This window comes from Portunus trituberculatus, chromosome 30 (genome assembly GCF_017591435.1).
Source record: "Portunus trituberculatus isolate SZX2019 chromosome 30, ASM1759143v1, whole genome shotgun sequence".
Taxonomy (NCBI): domain Eukaryota; kingdom Metazoa; phylum Arthropoda; class Malacostraca; order Decapoda; family Portunidae; genus Portunus; species Portunus trituberculatus.
The window spans coordinates 3,225,456-3,244,520 of record NC_059284.1 but is presented as its reverse complement, the minus strand read 5'-3'; the positions used below and the strand labels follow the sequence as shown (position 1 = coordinate 3,244,520).

Below are 19,065 nucleotides of genomic sequence, written 5' to 3'. Positions count from 1 at the left end.
GTACCTACTCACTGCTAGGTGAACAGGGGCTACACGTGAAAGGAGACACCCAAATATCTCCACCCGGCCGGGGAATCGAACCCCGGTCCTCTGGCTTGTTGAAGCCAGCGCTCTAACCACTGAGCTACCGTGTGTGTGTGTGTGTGTGTGTGTTGCCCATTCACCGAAGTATATAATACGGTGCACGGTACTCTGTATAAAGTGTCGGCGTTTCGAATTAATCTGTTGGGTATTGTTTCGCAGAGATGAAGAAGTGGGGCAAGGGAGAGTACTGGGGTGTGTCCTCAGACTACGACCCGGAGTGGCTGCTGACGGAGAAGCAGAAGCAGCTCCGAGATGACTTGATAGAGCTGTGCAGGGTGAAGATCAGACCTCATGCAGTGAGTACTCAGAGATTTTGTACTTTTCAGCTGTCCCCGAAGTAATTAGTTCATTTAGGACACTCGCGTCATTAAGTCAAACTCCGCTTGTTTTGGAAAGCAGACTGGAGTCTGATACGACTTCCACAATGCTACCAGTGTCTCTAAGCCTTTATGACGAGGCAGAGTCACGTTAGTTTGTCAGGATAAATCAGTAATCTGATCAAACCAAACTTAACCTAATCTAAGTATAGTTAGGCTGTAACAATGCAGGCCTTTGTATACAAAGGTGGAGGAGGTAGTAGACACCTACCGAAACAATAACTTACTCCCAGTGAGATCTAATAGCACTAGTTCAGGAGGTGCTGTGAATCTTCCATTAAAGCTAGTTGTTATCTCGTTGAATGTTTTTCCCTTTGTGTCTCACAACTCAAGGGGGTAGTCACAGCCTACCCTCTAAAGACAGCTCTCCTTCTTCACACAAAACTACATGCACTTACCACACATACACCCTTCACTCCAAATCAAAATTTAAAAGAAAAATGGGACCCAAAATAAACAACGCCTCGGAGTCCCCCTCTGGGGAGGGGACCAAAAATGTCCCCAGGTCGGACACCTCTCCTGTTGAAGACCACAAATGCCTTGACACCTCCCTCAACTTTTTCTACATTAACTTCTGCAACATTCGCGGTCTTAGATCTAATTTTCAATCTGTGGAACACCACCTCTCCTCTACTAAACCTCATCTTCTTTTCCTCACCGAAACACAGCTGTCTGAGGCAACTGACAGTAGCCCTTCTCTGTTCCCTCCTACTTTCTCTATTCTCATTTTCATTCCAAAGCTGGATGTTGCGTCTATGTATGCAACGACTTAACTTGCTCTCGTGCCCACGCTCTTGAGTCTTCCGAATTTTCCACCATCTGGCTACGACTTAACAGTCACTCTCAAACTAAATTCATCTGTGCTGTTTATCTCTCCCCTAACTCTTCTGACTATAGTAATTTCTTCGACTACTTAACTTCTAAAGTGGAGCACATTCTGTCCCTCTACCCTTTCGCTGAGATTTCCATTCTTGGAGATTTCAATGTTCACCACCAGCTTTGGCTTTCCTCTCCCTTCACTGACCACCCTGGTGAACTAGCCTTCAACTTTGCTATCCTCCATGACCTAGAGCAACTGGTGCATGTCACATCCCCTACTCGTATTCCTGACCGTCTTGCCATAAATCCTGAGACTTGAAGAAGTTGGCCTATGTTCAAGCCTTTGTTGTCGTTATCAGTGGGCTGCAGAAGAGAATCCTCCTGATCTAGCTGCAACTGGTGCACACTGTGTGGCGGGTCTGGCACCCTACTCGTATTCCGAGACTGACTGACCGTCTTAGACCCTTCATGACCCCAGAAAAGGGCTCATGACCCCTTTGGGGGTCATGACCCCCAGTTTGGGAACCCCTGACCTAGAGCAACTGGTGCAGCACCCTACTCGTATTTCTGACCGTCTTGGAGACACGCCCAACCCTTCTGCTTATGCTGTCACCCTTTCATCTCCGTTGGGCTCCTCCGATCACAATCTCATTTCTGTATCTTGCCCTATTTTTCCAATCCCTCCGCAGGATCCCCCAAAGCGAAGGTGCCTCTGGCGTTTTGCCTCTGCCAGTTGGGGGACCTGAGGAGGTATTATGCTGATTTTCCTGGAATGATTATTGCTTCCGTGTCAGAGACCCATCTCTTTGTGCTGAACGCATAACAGAGGTGTTAGTATCTGGCATGGAGGCGTACATTCCTCATTCTTTTCTCAACCTAAACCTTCTAAACCTTGGTTTAACTCAGCCTGTTCTCGTGCTATACATGATAGAGAGGTTGCCCACAAAAGGTACTTGAGCCTTCCATCTCCTGAATCTCATGCACTTTATATCTCTGCCCGGAATCATGCCAAGTCTGTTCTTCAACTTGCCAAACACTCTTTCATAAATAGGAAATGTCAAAATCTTTCAAACTCAAACTCTCCTCGTGACTTCTGGCATCTAGCCAAAAACATCTCAAATAACTTCACTTCTTCATCTTTCCTCCTTTATTTCATCCTGATGGCACCACTGCCATCTCTTCTGTCTCTAAAGCTGAACTCTTTTCTCAAACCTTTGCTCACAACTCCACCTTGGACGATTCTGGGCTTGTCCCTCCTCTCCTCCTCCCTCTGACTATTTCATGTCTACAATCAAAATTCTTCGTAATGATGTTTTCCATGCCCTTGCTGGCCTAAACCCTCGGAAGGCTTATGGACCTGATGGGGTCCCTCCTATTGTTCTCAAAAACTGTGCTTCTGTGCTTGCACCTTGCCTGGCCAAACTCTTCCAACTTTGTCTATCGACTTCTACCTTTCCTTCCTGCTGGAAGTTCGCCTACATTCAGCCTGTTCCTAAAAGGGTGACCGTTCTAACCCCTCAAACTACCGTCCTATAGCTTTAATCTCTTGCTTGTCTAAAGTTTTTGAATCTATCCTGAATAGGAAGATTCTCAAACATCTGTCACTTCACAATCTTCTGTCTGATCGCCAGTATGGCTTCCGTCAAGGTCGCTCTACTGGTGATCTTCTGGCTTTCCTTACTGAGTCTTGGTCATCCTCTTTTAGAGATTTCGGTGAAACTTTTGCTGTTGCGTTAGACATATCAAAAGCTTTTGATAGAGTCTGGCATAAAGCTTTGATTTCAAAACTGCCCTCTTACGGCTTCTATCCTTCTCTCTGCAACTTTATCTCATGTTTCCTTTCCGACCGCTCTATTGCTGCTGTGGTAGACGGCTACTGTTCTTCTCCTAAACCTATTAATAGTGGTGTTCCTCAGGGTTCTGTCCTGTCACCCACTCTCTTTCTATTATTCATTAATGACCTTCTTAACCAAACTTCTTGCCCTATCCACTCCTACGCTGATGATACCACCCTACATCTTTCCACGTTCTTTCAGAGACGTCCAACCCTTCAGGAAATTAACAGATCACGCCACGGAACGCCTGACTTCCGATCTTTCTAAAATTTCCGATTGGGGCAGAGAAAATCTAGTAGTTTTCAATGCCTCAAAAACTCAATTCCTCCATCTATCAACTCGACACAACCTTCCAGACAACTATCCCCTCTTCTTCAATGACACTCAACTGTCTTCCTCTTCCACAATGAATATCCTCGGTCTGTCCTTTGCTCATAATCTTAACTGGAAACTTCACATCTCATCTCTTGCTAAAACAGCTTCTATGAAGTTAGGTGTTCTGAGGCGTCTCCGCCAGTTTTCTCGCCCTCCAACTGCTTACTCTGTATAAGGGCCTTATCCGTCCCTGTATGGAGTACTCTTCGCATGTTTGGGGGTTCCAGTCACACAGCTTTGCTTGATAGGGTGGAATCGAAAGCTCTTCGTCTCATCAACTCCCTCCTCTGACTAACTGTCTTCAGTCTCTTTCTCACCGCCGAAATGTTGCATCCCTTTCTATATTTTATCGCTATTTTCATGGTAACTGTTCTACTGATCTTGCTAACTGCATGCCTCCCTTCCTCCTGCGGCCACGCTGCACAAGGCTTTCTTCTTCCTCTCATCCCTATTCTGTCCAACTCTCTAATGCAAGAGTTAACCAGTACGCTCAGTCATTCATCCCTTTCACTGGTAAACTCTGGAACTCCCTCCCTGCATCTGTATTTCCAAATTCCTACAACTTGTCTTCTTTAAAGAGGGAGGTATCGAGGCATTTGCTCCCCTAATTCTGGCTAACGGTTTTGGCACTTTTTCTAGTCTTTGGAGAGCCAGCGCTCAAGTGGGCTTTTTTCTAACTTTCTTTTTTTGCCCTTGGCTGGCCCTCTTCCCTACGTAAAAAAAAAAAAAACACAATGTTCTTTTATTATCACCTTCTCTTCCTTCAGGTTCACTGTGATAAGGAGTATGTGTATCCGCGCGAGTCCCTCAATGCCATGGCTGAGCTGGGGCTGCTGGGCCTCGTAGTGCCTGAGGAGATGGGTGGACTCGGGGCGTCGCACACATTTGCCACCATCATCGTTGAGACCTTAGCGCGTTATGGCTGCCCGTCCACCGCCATGATCTACGGTGAGTGCTGGGGAAGTTGTTACTTTATTAGGTGATGTGATCTGCTGCACCCATACCGCACGTTTCCAGAAAAATTCCTCTGATCTGACAATCTCCGTGCAATACCTGACTGATGAGAGAGAGGACTGTTGTGATAGAAGGGAAACTCGATGGAGAGAGAGAGAGAGAGAGAGAGAGCTTTGATGTTTTGAGCTGATCCAGACCCCATTTATTTTTCGTCTTTTACTCGTCTTCTTTCCTGAGCTGTCGTGGTATATTATTTACCCACCACCACAACTTTTCACTAAAGGAAACAAATGTTGAACTTTAAGGATGTTTATAGATCCAGAACCAGATAACACTCGTATGTATTGTGGTCTTTCACTGGTCTTCTTTTCTTCCCGAGCAGTGATGCATCTTGGGGCCTGTGCCGTGCTTCTCTTAAGGCACCACAACAACCCAAAGATAAAGGACCTGCTGTCGCGCCTCAACAAGGAGAAACTGGTTGGGACATTGGCGTACTCTGACCCCGCCACAGGTGAGCACGTGCAAGTGTCTTGTTTCTCACCTGTCAGTCTTGGTAACACAATAGATTTGGCATTTTCACTTCAATATATCCTGACTCAGAATGCTCACTCTCTCTCATCTTCAGTAAATTGTATGCCTTCATAATCTTACTCTAGCATATCACTCCTTACTCTAACTTTCAAGAAGGGTGAAAAGTCTGGCAATCTATCTCAGGTTAAAAAGCGTGAAGGGTGCATGCGAGTATCATAGACGCTTGCCAAAGAGAATGAATAACTGTCCTGGTCATGGAAGGTGTTCGAGAGCTTGCCCACCAAAACACTGTTTGTGAATCCGTGCAAATATTGTTCTAAAAGTCAGTCCATGAGCTGCTTTGTCCTCAGTAACTTTTTGTTTGTACAGGTGGACACTTCTGGTTTCCAATGTCCTCCAAGGCAAAGACTGTGGACAAGGACAATGTGAAGCTCCTCAAGTATGGTTCATGGGCCACCAGTGCTGGCCATGCAGACTGGTATGCCATGCAGACTGTGAGCCCAGACTTCAGTGGGGACTACTCAGACCTCTCCGGCTTCCTCATCTTCAAAGTAACTGACTCACTCAATCACTGCTGTTCTCTGTAGCTATCATGTACTATGTTTTCCTATTCAGTGATAGTTTCGGATAACCTGTGTACTATCTCGGTATGTTGCAGTCTCCCTCTCTCTCTCTCTCTCTCTCTCTCTCTCTCTCTCTCTCTCTCTCTCTCTCTCTCTCTCTCTCTCTCTCTCTCTCTCTCTCTCTCTCTCTCTCTCAGTGGTGCACCTGTTTATCATCAGTCACTTCCAGGAGGAGATTCGAGCCAACACTGACGACTGGCAGGCTCTTGGCATGCACGGCAACATGTCTGGTCCATTAGTGATCGAGGGAACATTCAACCTGGACCGCATGATTGGGCCTCGTGGGGATGGCCAGAGGGTGAGTACCTCTGCCACTGTCATTACAAGATGTGTTCCTTACAGTCGGGCAAACCAAGTATTTGCTTCGGGCCCCCCAACGTGCTCAAGAAACCAAGGGCCCTGCGAGTTCCAACCAGTTTGACACAATCAGTCACTGCACACAGCTGTGCTGTGACAATGTGTAGACCTCATGAATTTGGCAGTCTGAAATACCCTGAAGGGGCCCCTCAACTCAAACTCGCTGCTTCCCTACTCATGTATCCTTAGGATCCCATATAATTTCTTGCTGGGATCCTCTGGTGAACCTTGGAATGCCACTGAGCATTATTAAAATATTATGAACAAATGAAGACCAGGAGACCATTGCAATACTCAAATGCTTAATAAATTTTGAACCACGAATAAACATAAGTGTTATTCTGTCTTCTCTTGTTTCCCCAGAGTAATGACGAGTGTGCAGACCCGTATTTCCTGCTGTTGACATCTGCCGTTTGGGGGCATCTCACTGGCCTGCATAGATGTGGCCAAGAAACATGTCACACGCAAGGCTCACGCTGACATGGGCATGAGGGTGTGTGACTATCCGACCATCCAGGTGAGACCATCCTACCATCTCACAGACCCATTCCTCTGATAGGTGCTGCTGAATTACCTCCATAATGTTCAAGAATGTGTAGTGGCTGCAGAATGAAGGATGTAAAGTGCGGCTGTGAGAGAAAAAGTGGTCTTTGTGCAAGAAAACTCTTCCCATGAAGCAGATGATGATAAAGATCCCTGTTGTGTATGTAGTATTGGTTTGCAGATGGCTTGTGATTGCTGAGAGTGATTAATGATGACTTGAAGCATAGTGAGGGGAAAGGAGTTGTAAGAGAACTACTAGTCATAAATCTGGGAACAGAGTCATTTGTGCTGCTGTATCTTGAGTTTATTCCTCAGGATTACTTTGGCGAGACAATGTGTGATACTAACAGTGTACGAGGACTGATGTACATGGTTGCTGATGCGCTGGACAGGGCCACCAACAACAATGACTGGTCTCAGCACAAAGACTTGAAGTTTATGCCAAGGTTGGTGTAAAACATGATCGAGATGGATAGATTTTCACAATTTACTTTGTTTGGAAAGCTGCATTAAGGTATTCTTGCTTCATACAGTATTTAATGTGAACCAAACAAAGCTATTTACAATTTTGATGCTTAAATCTGAACGGAAATTAAGTAAGCATGATTTTTACAGAGTTGATTTCTTGCAATGGCTGTGGCAGCTCAAATTTTCTGCTGCAAAGGTGGTTGGCAATGTGGCAGACAAGATGTTACATACTTGTGGAGGGACGGGATACAAGGTTAGGCCTGCACCACTTAGAATACCTACGAGTTTATATATGAATATGGAAAAATTATACACACTACAAATTTTGAAAATGTCTCATTAGTTCATCTCGTTATTTAAACAGGGCCTTTCATGTGCATGTTTATGTGTGTTTACTTTTGTTGTGTTGTCTCTCCTGCAGACGGACCTCGGCATTGAGCGCCTCCTGAGGGACAGCAAGGCTGGCTGGGTGATGGGTCCCTCCAATGAGGTGCTACGCCAGTTTGTTGGCAAGACAGTGCTAGAAAATATTTATGTTGTTGACTACTGGTGAGTCGACCTTGATTCTCTCCCATCATCACTTCCAGGAACTCTTGATTAAATGGGAACATGATGTATTCATAACTGCTTTCTTTGTTATGAATGCATTTTTCATCTGACTTTCATTTCAGGGAGCAGCGGCCGAACCACAGAGCCGTGCACCATGAGATCAAGAAGATGAGCCATGCAGAGAAGAAGAAGCTGGCCAAGGAGCTGATGGAGGAAGTGGAGCGGGAGGATGCAGGAATAGAGTTGAAGCATCCCTTCCAGGACACAGACTTTGAGAACCCATTCAACACATGTCCACCGGCTGTTAATGACAAGGTTGGCCATGTTTTTTTTTTCTTTTTTTCCCTCCCATGTAAGAAGGAAACCCAACCAAGGGCAACAAAAATTTATGAAAAAAAAAAGGCTAATGAGGTGCTGATCCCTAAACAAGCTGAATAGAAAATAGTCAAAAAGGATGAAAAAAAAAGGCCCACTGAGGTGCTGGTCCCTAAACAAGCTGAATAGAAAATAGTCAAGAAGGGACTCCCAGGATGATAATAGGAGTAATTTTTTTTTCTCCCTTGAATGTGTGAAAAATGTATATGGTTTTGTGTGAAGGAAGAGAGTTCGTCTTTAGGGAGCAGGCTGTAACATTCAGTGAAGTCACAGCTGGCTTTGATGAAAGTTCACAGCACCCTCTGAAACAGTAGTGCTATTAGACCTCACTGGGAGTAATTATCTGTTTGGCAGGTGTATACTGCCTTCTGCTTGTCTCTTGGAGCCTGCATATTGCTTAATCTCTTCAGTACCACGATGCATTTTCATTTTCTTTCTGCTTACTATTAAGCGATTTCTTACTGCTTCAGAAACATGTGGGACTAGAATACTTAGTGAAGGCTTTGGCCCTTAATCTTCTGACCTCCAAAGACTTTTCCTAGTACAAATAAAATTGTTTAATCATAAAAAAAATCATGGTAAATCATTTACCTAAAAAAGTCAAGGTAAAAGTGCATCTCCGTATTGAAGGGGTTAAAGAGCAGTGTCATTCTTCTCTGTGTGATGTGGAGGAATTTATTGGTCCCAGTTTTGTCTGCAGGTGATAAAGACGTCCGATGGCAAGAGCCACAGTCCTGGCCTGACGCCGGACACTTGGCGGCCTCTCACCCTCAAGTCCAACATGCCTGTGAGTGACAAGATGGCCTCCTTTGTGTTTGCACTGCCCAGTGACACTGATCACACAGGATGCCTGCCGGGACAGTATGTTGCTGTAAGTACTGTAGGTCCTGTTACCTGCCCACCACTTTCACAGCAGAATGAGTATCGGTTATCTTTACTTCCCATATTTGAATAAAATCTATCTTTTATTCACACAAATATTTGGTAGAATAATAGTAAGCTAACTCCTGAATGTGAGACAATAAAGGTGGTGGTGATGTTGCAGGCAAAGTCTGTCATCGACGGCAAGGAACACCTGCGATACTTCTCCCCTGTGTCTCCCCCCGATGAGTTTGGTGTCATTGAGTTGGTGTTGAGGTTTGAGAACCAAGGCATCATGTCCCAACACTTCAAGGCACTCAAGCCAGGTGGGATTACACAAAAAAGCTTTTTTTTTTAGTTTGATATTTTGTATAACACATAATACAGTACTAACTGACACTGTTTTTTAATACAGGTGATAAGGTGGAGTTCCAGGGTCCTTGTGGAGGGTTCGAATACTTACCCAACCAGCTGCAGGAAATGACACTGCTTGCTTCAGGTGGCGGGATCACACCAGGCATGCAGCTCATCCGCTCCATCCTCAAGGACCCAACTGACAAGACAAAGATCAAGTTACTCTACTACTCTGAGAACTACAGCGAGATCCTTTACCGAGAGGAGCTGGATAAGTATAGAAGTGAGTGGTATGTTCTCTGTCTGGTCTGAAATACTCTGCCCTTCAAAGGTGTGTCCTGCATGAGAGACTCCCTTTCCTCTTCATGTTCCAGAATGGCCTCAAGCTGTGCTGTAATGTTGTTCTGCATAGTCTTTTGTCAACTCAGGTTCCCTTTGTTACATCTGTCAGTCTAGGGAACAACTGTAAGTCAAAAGGAAGTGTCTGGAGATTAAGGAGCCTGCAAACTTGAGGAACTTTATGCTGGGCCATGAGATTGAGTAGTTAAGGAGTTTGCATTAGTGGGAGTCACAGATCATGCATGACTCTGCCCTCATCTACTCATATTTGGCCCACTGCATTCCTCAAGTGTACCAGGTACCTCATTATCAACAGACATGACTCCTTGTGACATCTGGCACTCCCAAGCTGAGCATGTTGCTTATTTGGACCTCACCACTACTATTCCAGATCATCATCACCTGTACGGAGTTGCTGTTTGCAATGATCTTTCTCCAGTTACCTGCCCTGTTGGTCCTTTCCCTCCAGCATATCTAGCCCTTTCATTTTTCTTTCCAATCTTAAATAGTCCTTGTTCTCTGCTATGACTTGTTTGTATCTTCATCTTGTCTAGTCCTTTTTTTTCTCTTATCTTGCTTGTATGCTATCTATCATCATCTCTCCTTCTTCCTTGCACTTCCATATATCCAAGACTCCTTTTCTCATTACTTGCTCCGTCCCTTGTCAGTTCTGGCACCATCTAGGCTTCATGTGTCTTTATCTTTTTAAGATATCTCCCACCTTTACTGTTCCACCACGGCAACAAGACCACATATCTGGAAGGAACAAGGGGCTCAGTATATTGAGTCACAGTTGGCACACTGTGAAGCACAAATTTTTAGAGATTAAGAATCTTAAACTTGATATCAAGCCACTTTACTAACATTTTACAAGAACAATCTCTTAGTTCTTAAGAGACTTCATTTCATTCTGATGGCTAGATACAAGCAGTATTAAAACATTTATACATGTTTATACATTTCCCACAAACCTCGATATTGTGTTCTCCTTGGCAGACCAGGACAGCCGGCTGCAGGTGGTGTACACGCTGGGCGAGGTGCCTGAGGAGTGGGAGGGTGAGGAGGGATTCATTGACACCAATATGATCAACACTCACATTACAAAACCTAATGGCATCAATCACAAGGTAATTAAGTATAAGTACAGCCACAGAAATGCAAGGCAGCATACAGCTAGCTATCATTTAATCGGTTTCCCCCACTTCTATCTCTAGTTTTGTGCTCAGCCTTGTCAATTCTTGCATTCTCCTCTTACATTTCTTAAAAATCTACAAAAAAAACCTGAGTTGTCTTGTATGTATATATACAATAACCCACCTGGTTGTTAGAAAAGGTTGTTTCTTGCTGCACAGATTGTGATGTGCGGTGGGCCAGCAATGGTCCTGTCGTCCCTGTATTCCCTCCGCACTCTCGGCTACCCCTCGGAGTGTGTGTTTGTGTATGGCCAGTTTGGCACCGAACAGGTGAAGACGGTGTATGGGAAGAACATCAAGCTCTCCTCCCATCGCTGTGACAACCTTGTGTAGTGCTGCTCACCTGAGGACAATGTGATGCAGTGAAAAGAATGTCAGCCTGACCTGCTTGTTGTGGATGCAGCAAATCACTGTGCATTGTGGCTGCCAAAAGGTTTATTTGGAGTACACTTCATGTGTCTCCCTTACAAATTTATTCAATTAGCAAATGCAGTTAGTTAACTTCATTTCTTCACTGCTTGCTATGTAGTTACTTTCTCTCCCATTCATTTAGCCCCTATATGTTTGTAACTTATTTTAAGATTATTTCAGATAAAGCAAAATGGAGTTATTTTTATGCTAACTAGTTTACAACTAGTTTACCTCTAATATAAGTCAAGTATGGATGTTGTGCAATTATTCTATAAACCACATGTAACAAAAGCTTTAAACCCCAAAATAAAAATATACATAAAAATATGATCCTTGTCTGACTTATTTAAGTTTATTTCTGTTTCCATAACATATTTATTGAAGAGAGACTGAAGCGGCTTCACTGTTTTGAGGCTTCGCTCCAAGTGGGTCAGGAGGACAGTGGCGAGACGAGAGAGAGAGAGAGAGAGAGAGAGAGAGAGAGAGAGAGAGAGAGAGAGAGAGAGAGAGAGAGAGAGAGAGAGGGGTTAAAAGGAAAATAATTGTCGTTTGAAGACACTGGGACACTGTACTTACCATACCTTAGGAGAAAGATCACCACACCAGTGCTTCTCCCGTCCACACCAGCAGTGAGTGATTGGGTGGTGTGTTTCACCTGAAGGTTGCCCTACTTCCTAAGGTGGTGCTGGTGGTGACCTGTCTGCTGACATCTGCCTCATTTGGAGACTGAAAAGATGCACACACAAATATTTGTAATCTGAATGCTTTTTAGTTATTCACTTCACAGGTGTCTTTGTTAGGTTTACCTCCAAATAAAATATTAAAATTATTAGTAATTACTTGATCATCATGTGTGTTTTCAGTAGGCAGGGCAGGAAAGCATCAGTTTGTAGAGATGAGAAGGTGTATGAACAGGACGATGACGAAGAGCTAGAGGAGAGGTCATGTGATGCGATGAGCTACAGCTGTAGGAGAGGAGCTGTGTGTGTGTGTGTGTGTGTGTGGAGAGCAAGTTTCAATAAAGGTGAAGATTTTAGGGAGGACTGGCCAGGTGGGTGTGTGGGGAGGGTTGCCATGTATTAACATAAAAATTCTGGACATCTTCCCTAACACCTGATATAATATTGGAAAACCTGTAACTAAATTTATAAAAACTCAACTTATTTACTTTTGCTGAGGTAACGAGGTCCAAACTGATGCCTATATCAACACAGGTTAAAGAGAAAAGACTGCAAGGTGAGGCGAGTCATGCAATGGCCACCAAGGCACAGCTCAGTTCTAGCGATCAAGACACTGAAGAGTAATGAAGGCCTCTTCCTTGGGCATATAAAAAACACACACACACACACACACACACACACACACCCACCACCACCAGACCGCCGAGCTGACAAGACGTCGGAACGGAAGTTCCGCCACGGCGCCAAAACAATTACCTATACATGAATATACAGGGCCCGAGCAGTGATAGGGATGTCTCTATGGTCCAATGAGGTGATGAGTGGGGGAAAGTGAGGAGTGTCGCAAAATAGGAAGAGGTAAAGTGTGTGAGAAGTTTGTTTGTGCAGTCATCAACCCGCAAACAGCTGATACCCGTAAACATCGCGGAAGCGAAAAGGGATTCGTTTGTGGGATTTTTGGATTCCCCAGGATTGAGGGAGGTGAGTTTGGACAGAAGGATTGAGAATATGGAGAAAAGAATTGGAACAATAGTGGTAATAAAAGAAAAGCTGGATAGAGTCATAAGACAAAATGAAGCCTTCCATAAGGAAGTCATAATGCTTACCAGGGAAAATGCCAAGCTGTTGAAACAAAAGTTGGAATTGGAAAGTAAAAATACGCTCTTGGGAAAGCTGTGCCAGGAATTAACTGTAAAAATAACCGAGATGGAAAGAAAACTAAAAGAAGGAGAGGAGATAAGTAAACAAAGAGACACTATGTTGGAGGAGGTGAAAAAAAAAAAAAAAAGAACAAGTGCACAACAGTTTTAGAGAAATAATTAAACAACAAGAAAAAGAAAAGAGTGAGTTGGCCCAACGGGAAATTGTTAAAGTTTTACAGCAAGGGGAGACAATGGTGAGAAACATTGCAGAAAAGAAAAAGTGTGTGGTAGTGAGTGGATTAAAGGAAGATAATATAAGAAACTGGCAGGAGAGAAAAATTAAGGAGGAAGACCATACTGAATAAGATCTCAGAAGAAAATGCATTTGGAGAAGTTAAGGAATATATGAGATTGGGAAAGTATGAAGAAGGAAAGTCTAGAGCCATGAAGATAACATTCAAATCCCAAGTAGCTCCTGAGCATGTATTGAGAAATGCATGGAAGCTGAAAAATTCTCAAGAGACAAACATGATTTATGTAAGAAGAAATATGTCGCAGGAGGAAAGGGCTAAGATGAGAGAAGTGGTGACAGAGGTGAGAGAGAGGAATGAGGCAAGAACAGAAAAAGAGAAGAAGTTTTTTTTGGAAAATAAGAAACGACAAAGTGTGGAAGTGGTGGACAAAAGAGAGGAAGTAAAAGACCAGACAAAGGAGCAGATAAGGAAGAAAGACATAAGAGTATCATATACTAACATAGACGGCTTCCTATCAAAGAGATTAGAGTGTATGGACCATCTGATAAGGGATAAACCAGATATTATGTGTATAGTGGAGACTAAATTGAGACCGAATATACAAATAGATTGGTTTGGAGGGGGAAATTATAGAATGTGGAGAAAAGATAGAGTGAATAAAAGTGGAGGTGGAATAATTGTGTTAACAAGAAAAGACTTAATAGTGCAAAATGTGTGCCTTGGAGGAGACGAGGAGGAAGTGGTGGGTGTGGTGGTGACTGATGGAAGACAAGATATCAATATTGTAACTGTGTATGTACCACCAAAAACAAGTGCATGGTCAAACGATCAGTATAATAGTATGGTGGAAAACACATTGGAAAGAATGAGAAATGAAGCTGCAAAGAAACCAAAAATGGTTATAGTTGGAGATTTCAACTGTAAAGACGTCAATTGGGAAGAATTTGAAGCGGGGAATGGTGGAGAATGGGGTGAGCAGTGGGAAATTTGATGACACAGTGGGTGAGGCATCCAACAAGGGGAAGGAGGGGTGATGCCCCGTCGAGACTGGACTTGATATTCACAAAGGGAGTAATTCTAGAAAATGAGTGTCCTTTGGGGAAGAGTGATCATGAATCATTGAAATTTGAGGTAAGGTGGAGTTCACCAAAGATAATGAAGTTGGATACAAGGAGGAATGCCTAAATTATGCTAAGGGAAGATATAAGGAGTTGAGAAATTACTTTGGAAATGTGGATTGGTCCGAAATGTACCAGGAAACAAACATGCGGTTAAAATATGAAAAATTTATGGAAATATATAGTGAGGCCGCAGAGAACTTTGTGCCAAAATATACTAAGAAAATCTTAAAGGGAGATCAATGGTTTAACAAAACCTGTGACAAGGCAAAAAGGGAGAAGGAAAAGGCATGGGAAAAATACAAGAGAAATAATGAGGAAGTGGAGAGAGAAGCATATAGGAATGCAAGAAATAAATATGTTCAAGTGAGAAGAAGGGCACAACAAGAATTTGAACAGAGAATAGTGGAGAATTGTGAAAGTGATCCCAAAATGTTTTATAAATTCATTAATGGTAAATTACAGAAAAAAGAAACAGTTGATAAATTAAAGGTTGGAGATTATATATATGAAGATACAAGTGTCATTGTTGAAAAATTGAATGAGAATTTCTGCAAAGTATTCACAGAAGAAACAATTCAATCGACGGATGTTACCTGTGACAAGATGGATGCAAGAAATTATAGTAACAAAGAGTGACATTGCAAAAGTTTTGAGTCAATTAGATGTTAACAAGGCAATGGGACCAGATGGTGTGTCTGGAAGAATGTTAAAAGAATGTCAAGAGCAGTTGCTAGATCCAATTTTAGATTTAACAAGAACATCTATCAACACGGGACAGGTGCCAGTAGAATGGAAAAGGGCAAATGTAGTACCAATTTACAAAAGTGGATGTCGCATGGAACCATTGAATTATAGACCTGTTTCATTGACCAGCATTATGTGTAAGATATGTGAAGAAGTGATCAAAAGCAAGTGGTGTGAGTTCCTGGAAAACAAAGAAATACTAAGTGAGAAACAGTTTGGCTTTAGAAAAGGGAAATCGTGTGTATCAAATTTGCTATGTTTCTACTCAAGAGTGGTCGATATTTTACAAGAGAGGGATGGATGGGTTGATTGTGTATACCTAGACTTAAAAAAAGCATTTGATAAAAGTACCACATAACAGATTGATTTGGAAGTTAAGTAGTATCGGAGGAATAAGGGGAAATCTGACAGAGTGGATGAGAAATTATTTGACAGGTAAAGAAATGAGGACGGTAGTGAAGGGAGTGAAGTCAAAGTGGAGGAGGGTAACCAGTGGAGTTCCCCAAGGTTCGGTGCTTGGTCCCATCATGTTCCTGATCTATATAAATGACATGCCAGAGGGAGTGAGAAGTTATATGAATATGTTTGCAGATGATGCAAAGATTATGAGGAGAGTGAGGAATATGCATGACTGTAATATACTGCAGAAGGACTTGGACAAAATATATGAATGGAGCAGGATGTGACAAATGGAATTCAATACCAACAAAAGCAGTGTAATGAGAATGGGTAGAAGTAAATATAGACCACATAAGGACTACCAACTGGGGGGTAAAATAACAAGTTTATAAATTGATTAACAGAATGTATCAAGTGGATAATGAGAAACTGATCCTGAGAGAAGAATTATGACATTCGAAGCACAAGATCACATAGTAGAAAACTGAGGAAGGGAAGATGTCTGAGAGATGTTACAAAATATAGTTTTCTGCAAAGATATGTTGAAACTTGGAACAGTTTGAGTGAGGAAGTGGTGTCAGCAAAGAGTGTGCATAGCTTTAAAGAAAAATTGGATAAGTGTAGATATAGAGGCGGGGCCACACGAGTGTAAAGCCCAGACCCTGTAAAACTACAACTAGGTAAATACACACACACACACACACACACACACACACACACACACACACACACACACACACACACTCTACGGAGAGACTCTGGAGCTAATGGTACCCCTTGAGTACCATAACGCGCTTACATATAGCCCTATGGGAGAGAGAGAGAGAGAGAGAGAGAGAGAGAGAGAGAGAGAGAGAGAGAGAGAGAGAGAGAGAGAGAGATTTAACTTTATAAAATGACAATATTTATTCTTATTTTACCTTTCCTTTTTTCTCTTCATTCATTCTTTCTTCTTCTTCTTCTTATCTTCCTGTACCTCTTCCTCTTCCTCTTTGACTGGTCTCTCTTTCTCCATATCTTGACAATCTGAAATAAATAAAGCACACCCAAACTTCACCCATACACCAATAATATACTGCTACACCTTGCCTATATCCACCAATCCAGACAATTGTAACGTTAATGACAAAAACAAATTTGTGATGTTTCTCTCAATTCTAAATTAGACCAAAGAAAATATTAAGAATTATGATACTTTTGTCTGTATTTCTCTCTATCTAAGGCTATTTAACCACCCATACATAGATAATACACCCATACCAATGCTGGCTGCTATGTACCAGCTCCTGTGTATTACTGCTTTGCCTCTTACTTACTTACTTACTTGGGGTGTTTGTTCAAGTCTCTGCTCCACTGCAAGGCAGCGCTCAGCAGAGCCTCCCTCAAAAGCAACTAGCATCTATAATTGTCTTTGATTTACATGCCGTTAAAATCATAAACTTCCTTGAACAAATACGTCTTCAATTTCTTTTTGAAGATATCGATCCTGGCACAACCTTTAATATCCATTACTATGTACCATTGGTGGGCTGCTATGAACCACATACACTAAGTCTCTCTCTCTCTCTCTCTCTCTCTCTCTCTCTCTCTCTCTCTCTCTCTCTCAAACCCATAAAATATTGATGTGCTATTACAAAATGACTCTCTCTCTCTCTCTCTTCCTACTCAGCAACACATGACAAACACTTACAAGACACCAACATACTTGTCCATGTCAGGTCTTACCATATATAGAGTCACGAGAGTGCTACAGTGGAACCCTGCATGCATGCTTAGAGGGCATTTTAAGACAATTTGGCATGTTTTGAGGGCATTTTAAGACAGTATGGCATATTTTGAGGGTATTTTAAGACAGTTTGGCATATTTTGAGAGCATTTTAAGAAAGTCTGGCATGTTTTGCGGCCATTTTAAGAAATTCTGGCATTTTCTTAAGATATTTTAAGACAGTCTGGTATGTTTTGAGAGCATTTTAAGAGAGTCTGGCATGTTTTGATGTCATTTTATAAGAGTTTGGCATATTTTGAGGCCATTTTAAGAAAGTCTGGCATGTTTTGAGGGCATTTTAAGACAATCTGGCACGTTTTGAAAGCATTTTAACACAGTCTGGCATGTTTTGAAGGTATTTTAACACAGTTTGGCATATTTTGAGAGCATTTTAAGACAGTCTACATGTTTTGAGGGCACTTGAAAACAGTTTGGCATGTTTTGAGAGCATTTTAAGACAGTCTGCATGTTTTGAGGTCCTTTTAAGACAGTTTGGCATGTTTTGAGGGCATTTCAAGACACTTTGGCATGTTTTAAAGGTATTTTTAAAAGAGTTTGGCATATTTTAAGGTATTTTAAAACAATTTGGCACCATCTTTAGGAATGCAGCAACACAAACACACAGTTTTTCAAAATAACACAAGTTAGGTTAAGTTAGATTAGGTTGAATTTACTCAGCTAGGTTAGGCTGAAGTAGGTTAAACTGGGGTAAGTTAGGCTGGGTTGGGTTAGGTCAGGTCAGGTCAGGTTGAATTAGGTTAGGTTAGATTAACATTAGGCTAAAATTTGGTTAGGTGAGGATAAAATTAGGTTAGGCTAGGTAAGCTTTTCAATGTTAACAACAAAGATAACACTGAGTGCATGGCAACACTGTGTGGCTTGTGTTGAGGCAGCAAGCTCCCCCCCTCCACACACACAGAAAAAAAAAAAAAATAATAATAACAATAATAATAATCAACACACACAAGCATAGAAAGGTAATATCTGAGTGGGTGGAGCATTGAGGGCTGGTCTGCTACTTTTAGATACGTGGTTGCCTACAATACCACACCAAGAAGATGAAGAAGAAAGTTGTTTACAATACCTGACCAAGAAGAAAGTTGCCTGCAGTACCTGACGAGCCCCCAATACCAGAATACCACAGACTAGCTCCAAAGACAGCCACGCCACACCACCATCTTATTTCATTTTCACCTGTTTCTCCGCCACCCACACCACGGAATTATACAAAAGTAACATGTTGGTGTGCCGTGGCTGTCTTGGGGCTACTTCTACATCATCCAGCCAAAACTACTAGTGTACCGCTGGAGGACTGCAGGACGGCTGGCTACTTTTAGATGCAGAGCAGAACTCCATGAAGTACCCATTAAGACGATGACCCAGGAATTGCTTGAACAAATCTTGGCTCATCGTCTGTATGGATACTGTTAGCTAGGTCTTCATCTAAAACTAACCAGCCGTCCTGCAGTCCAGCGGTACATCTTATTTTACCGATTTGTCCGCCCCCACAAGCCACCCACGTCGCTCACAGCACGGCAAAGAGCGCCACTTACCATGACAGCAGAAAGAGACGCCGCCGCCACAATGTAATGACGTCTGAGTGAAGGGAGAGGTAATTTGACACAAGACACAGCTGATCGCCTCTCTGGCCTTCCTGACGGTTCAAACTTCACAGCGCGCCATTAGAGACTACGGGACGTTTGTTTTTATTTTTTCTTACTTGTGTTTGTTTACACATTTTGTCATTGTTGAATTGTTCGTTTTATATTTATAATTTGTTTTACATTAGTTTTGTTGGTAAAAGTACAAAGAGAGAAGGTGCCATTGTTTACTTTTTCCGAAATATCATAGTCTGCCTTTGAGACATCTTGTTTTTGTCTTTAGCCGCGGGAGACGCAAATACTCGCTGCAC

General features: G+C 42.6%; 1 protein-coding gene and 1 long non-coding RNA gene across 4 annotated transcripts; one reads left to right on the top strand and one right to left on the bottom strand.

Annotated features, from left to right (window-relative positions):
* Window positions 1-243: 243 nt before the first annotated feature.
* On the top strand, window positions 244-11,376 carry LOC123510823. Its single transcript, XM_045266247.1, is given in 16 exon segments — window positions 244-380; window positions 4,258-4,438; window positions 4,827-4,955; window positions 5,345-5,526; window positions 5,768-5,896; window positions 6,319-6,366; window positions 6,368-6,472; window positions 6,814-6,944; window positions 7,114-7,219; window positions 7,388-7,515; window positions 7,638-7,830; window positions 8,591-8,761; window positions 8,936-9,077; window positions 9,167-9,388; window positions 10,441-10,571; window positions 10,797-11,376. Coding segments are annotated over 16 exon segments (2,307 nt in total). The 5' UTR covers window positions 244-245; the 3' UTR covers window positions 10,971-11,376.
* LOC123510824 lies at window positions 9,937-18,834 on the bottom strand. 3 transcript variants are annotated; one of them, XR_006676609.1, is made up of 6 exons: window positions 18,707-18,834; window positions 16,309-16,414; window positions 11,625-11,774; window positions 10,762-10,980; window positions 10,416-10,485; window positions 9,937-10,200 (listed from the first exon to the last, which is right to left on the bottom strand). It is a non-coding gene; the product is annotated as an uncharacterized LOC123510824 (long non-coding RNA). The 3 variants fall into 3 exon arrangements; XR_006676608.1 differs by lacking the exon at window positions 18,707-18,834 and adding an exon at window positions 18,238-18,506; XR_006676610.1 differs by lacking the exon at window positions 16,309-16,414 and having other exon boundaries at window positions 18,707-18,807.
* Between the last annotated feature and the right edge of the window lie 231 nt (window positions 18,835-19,065).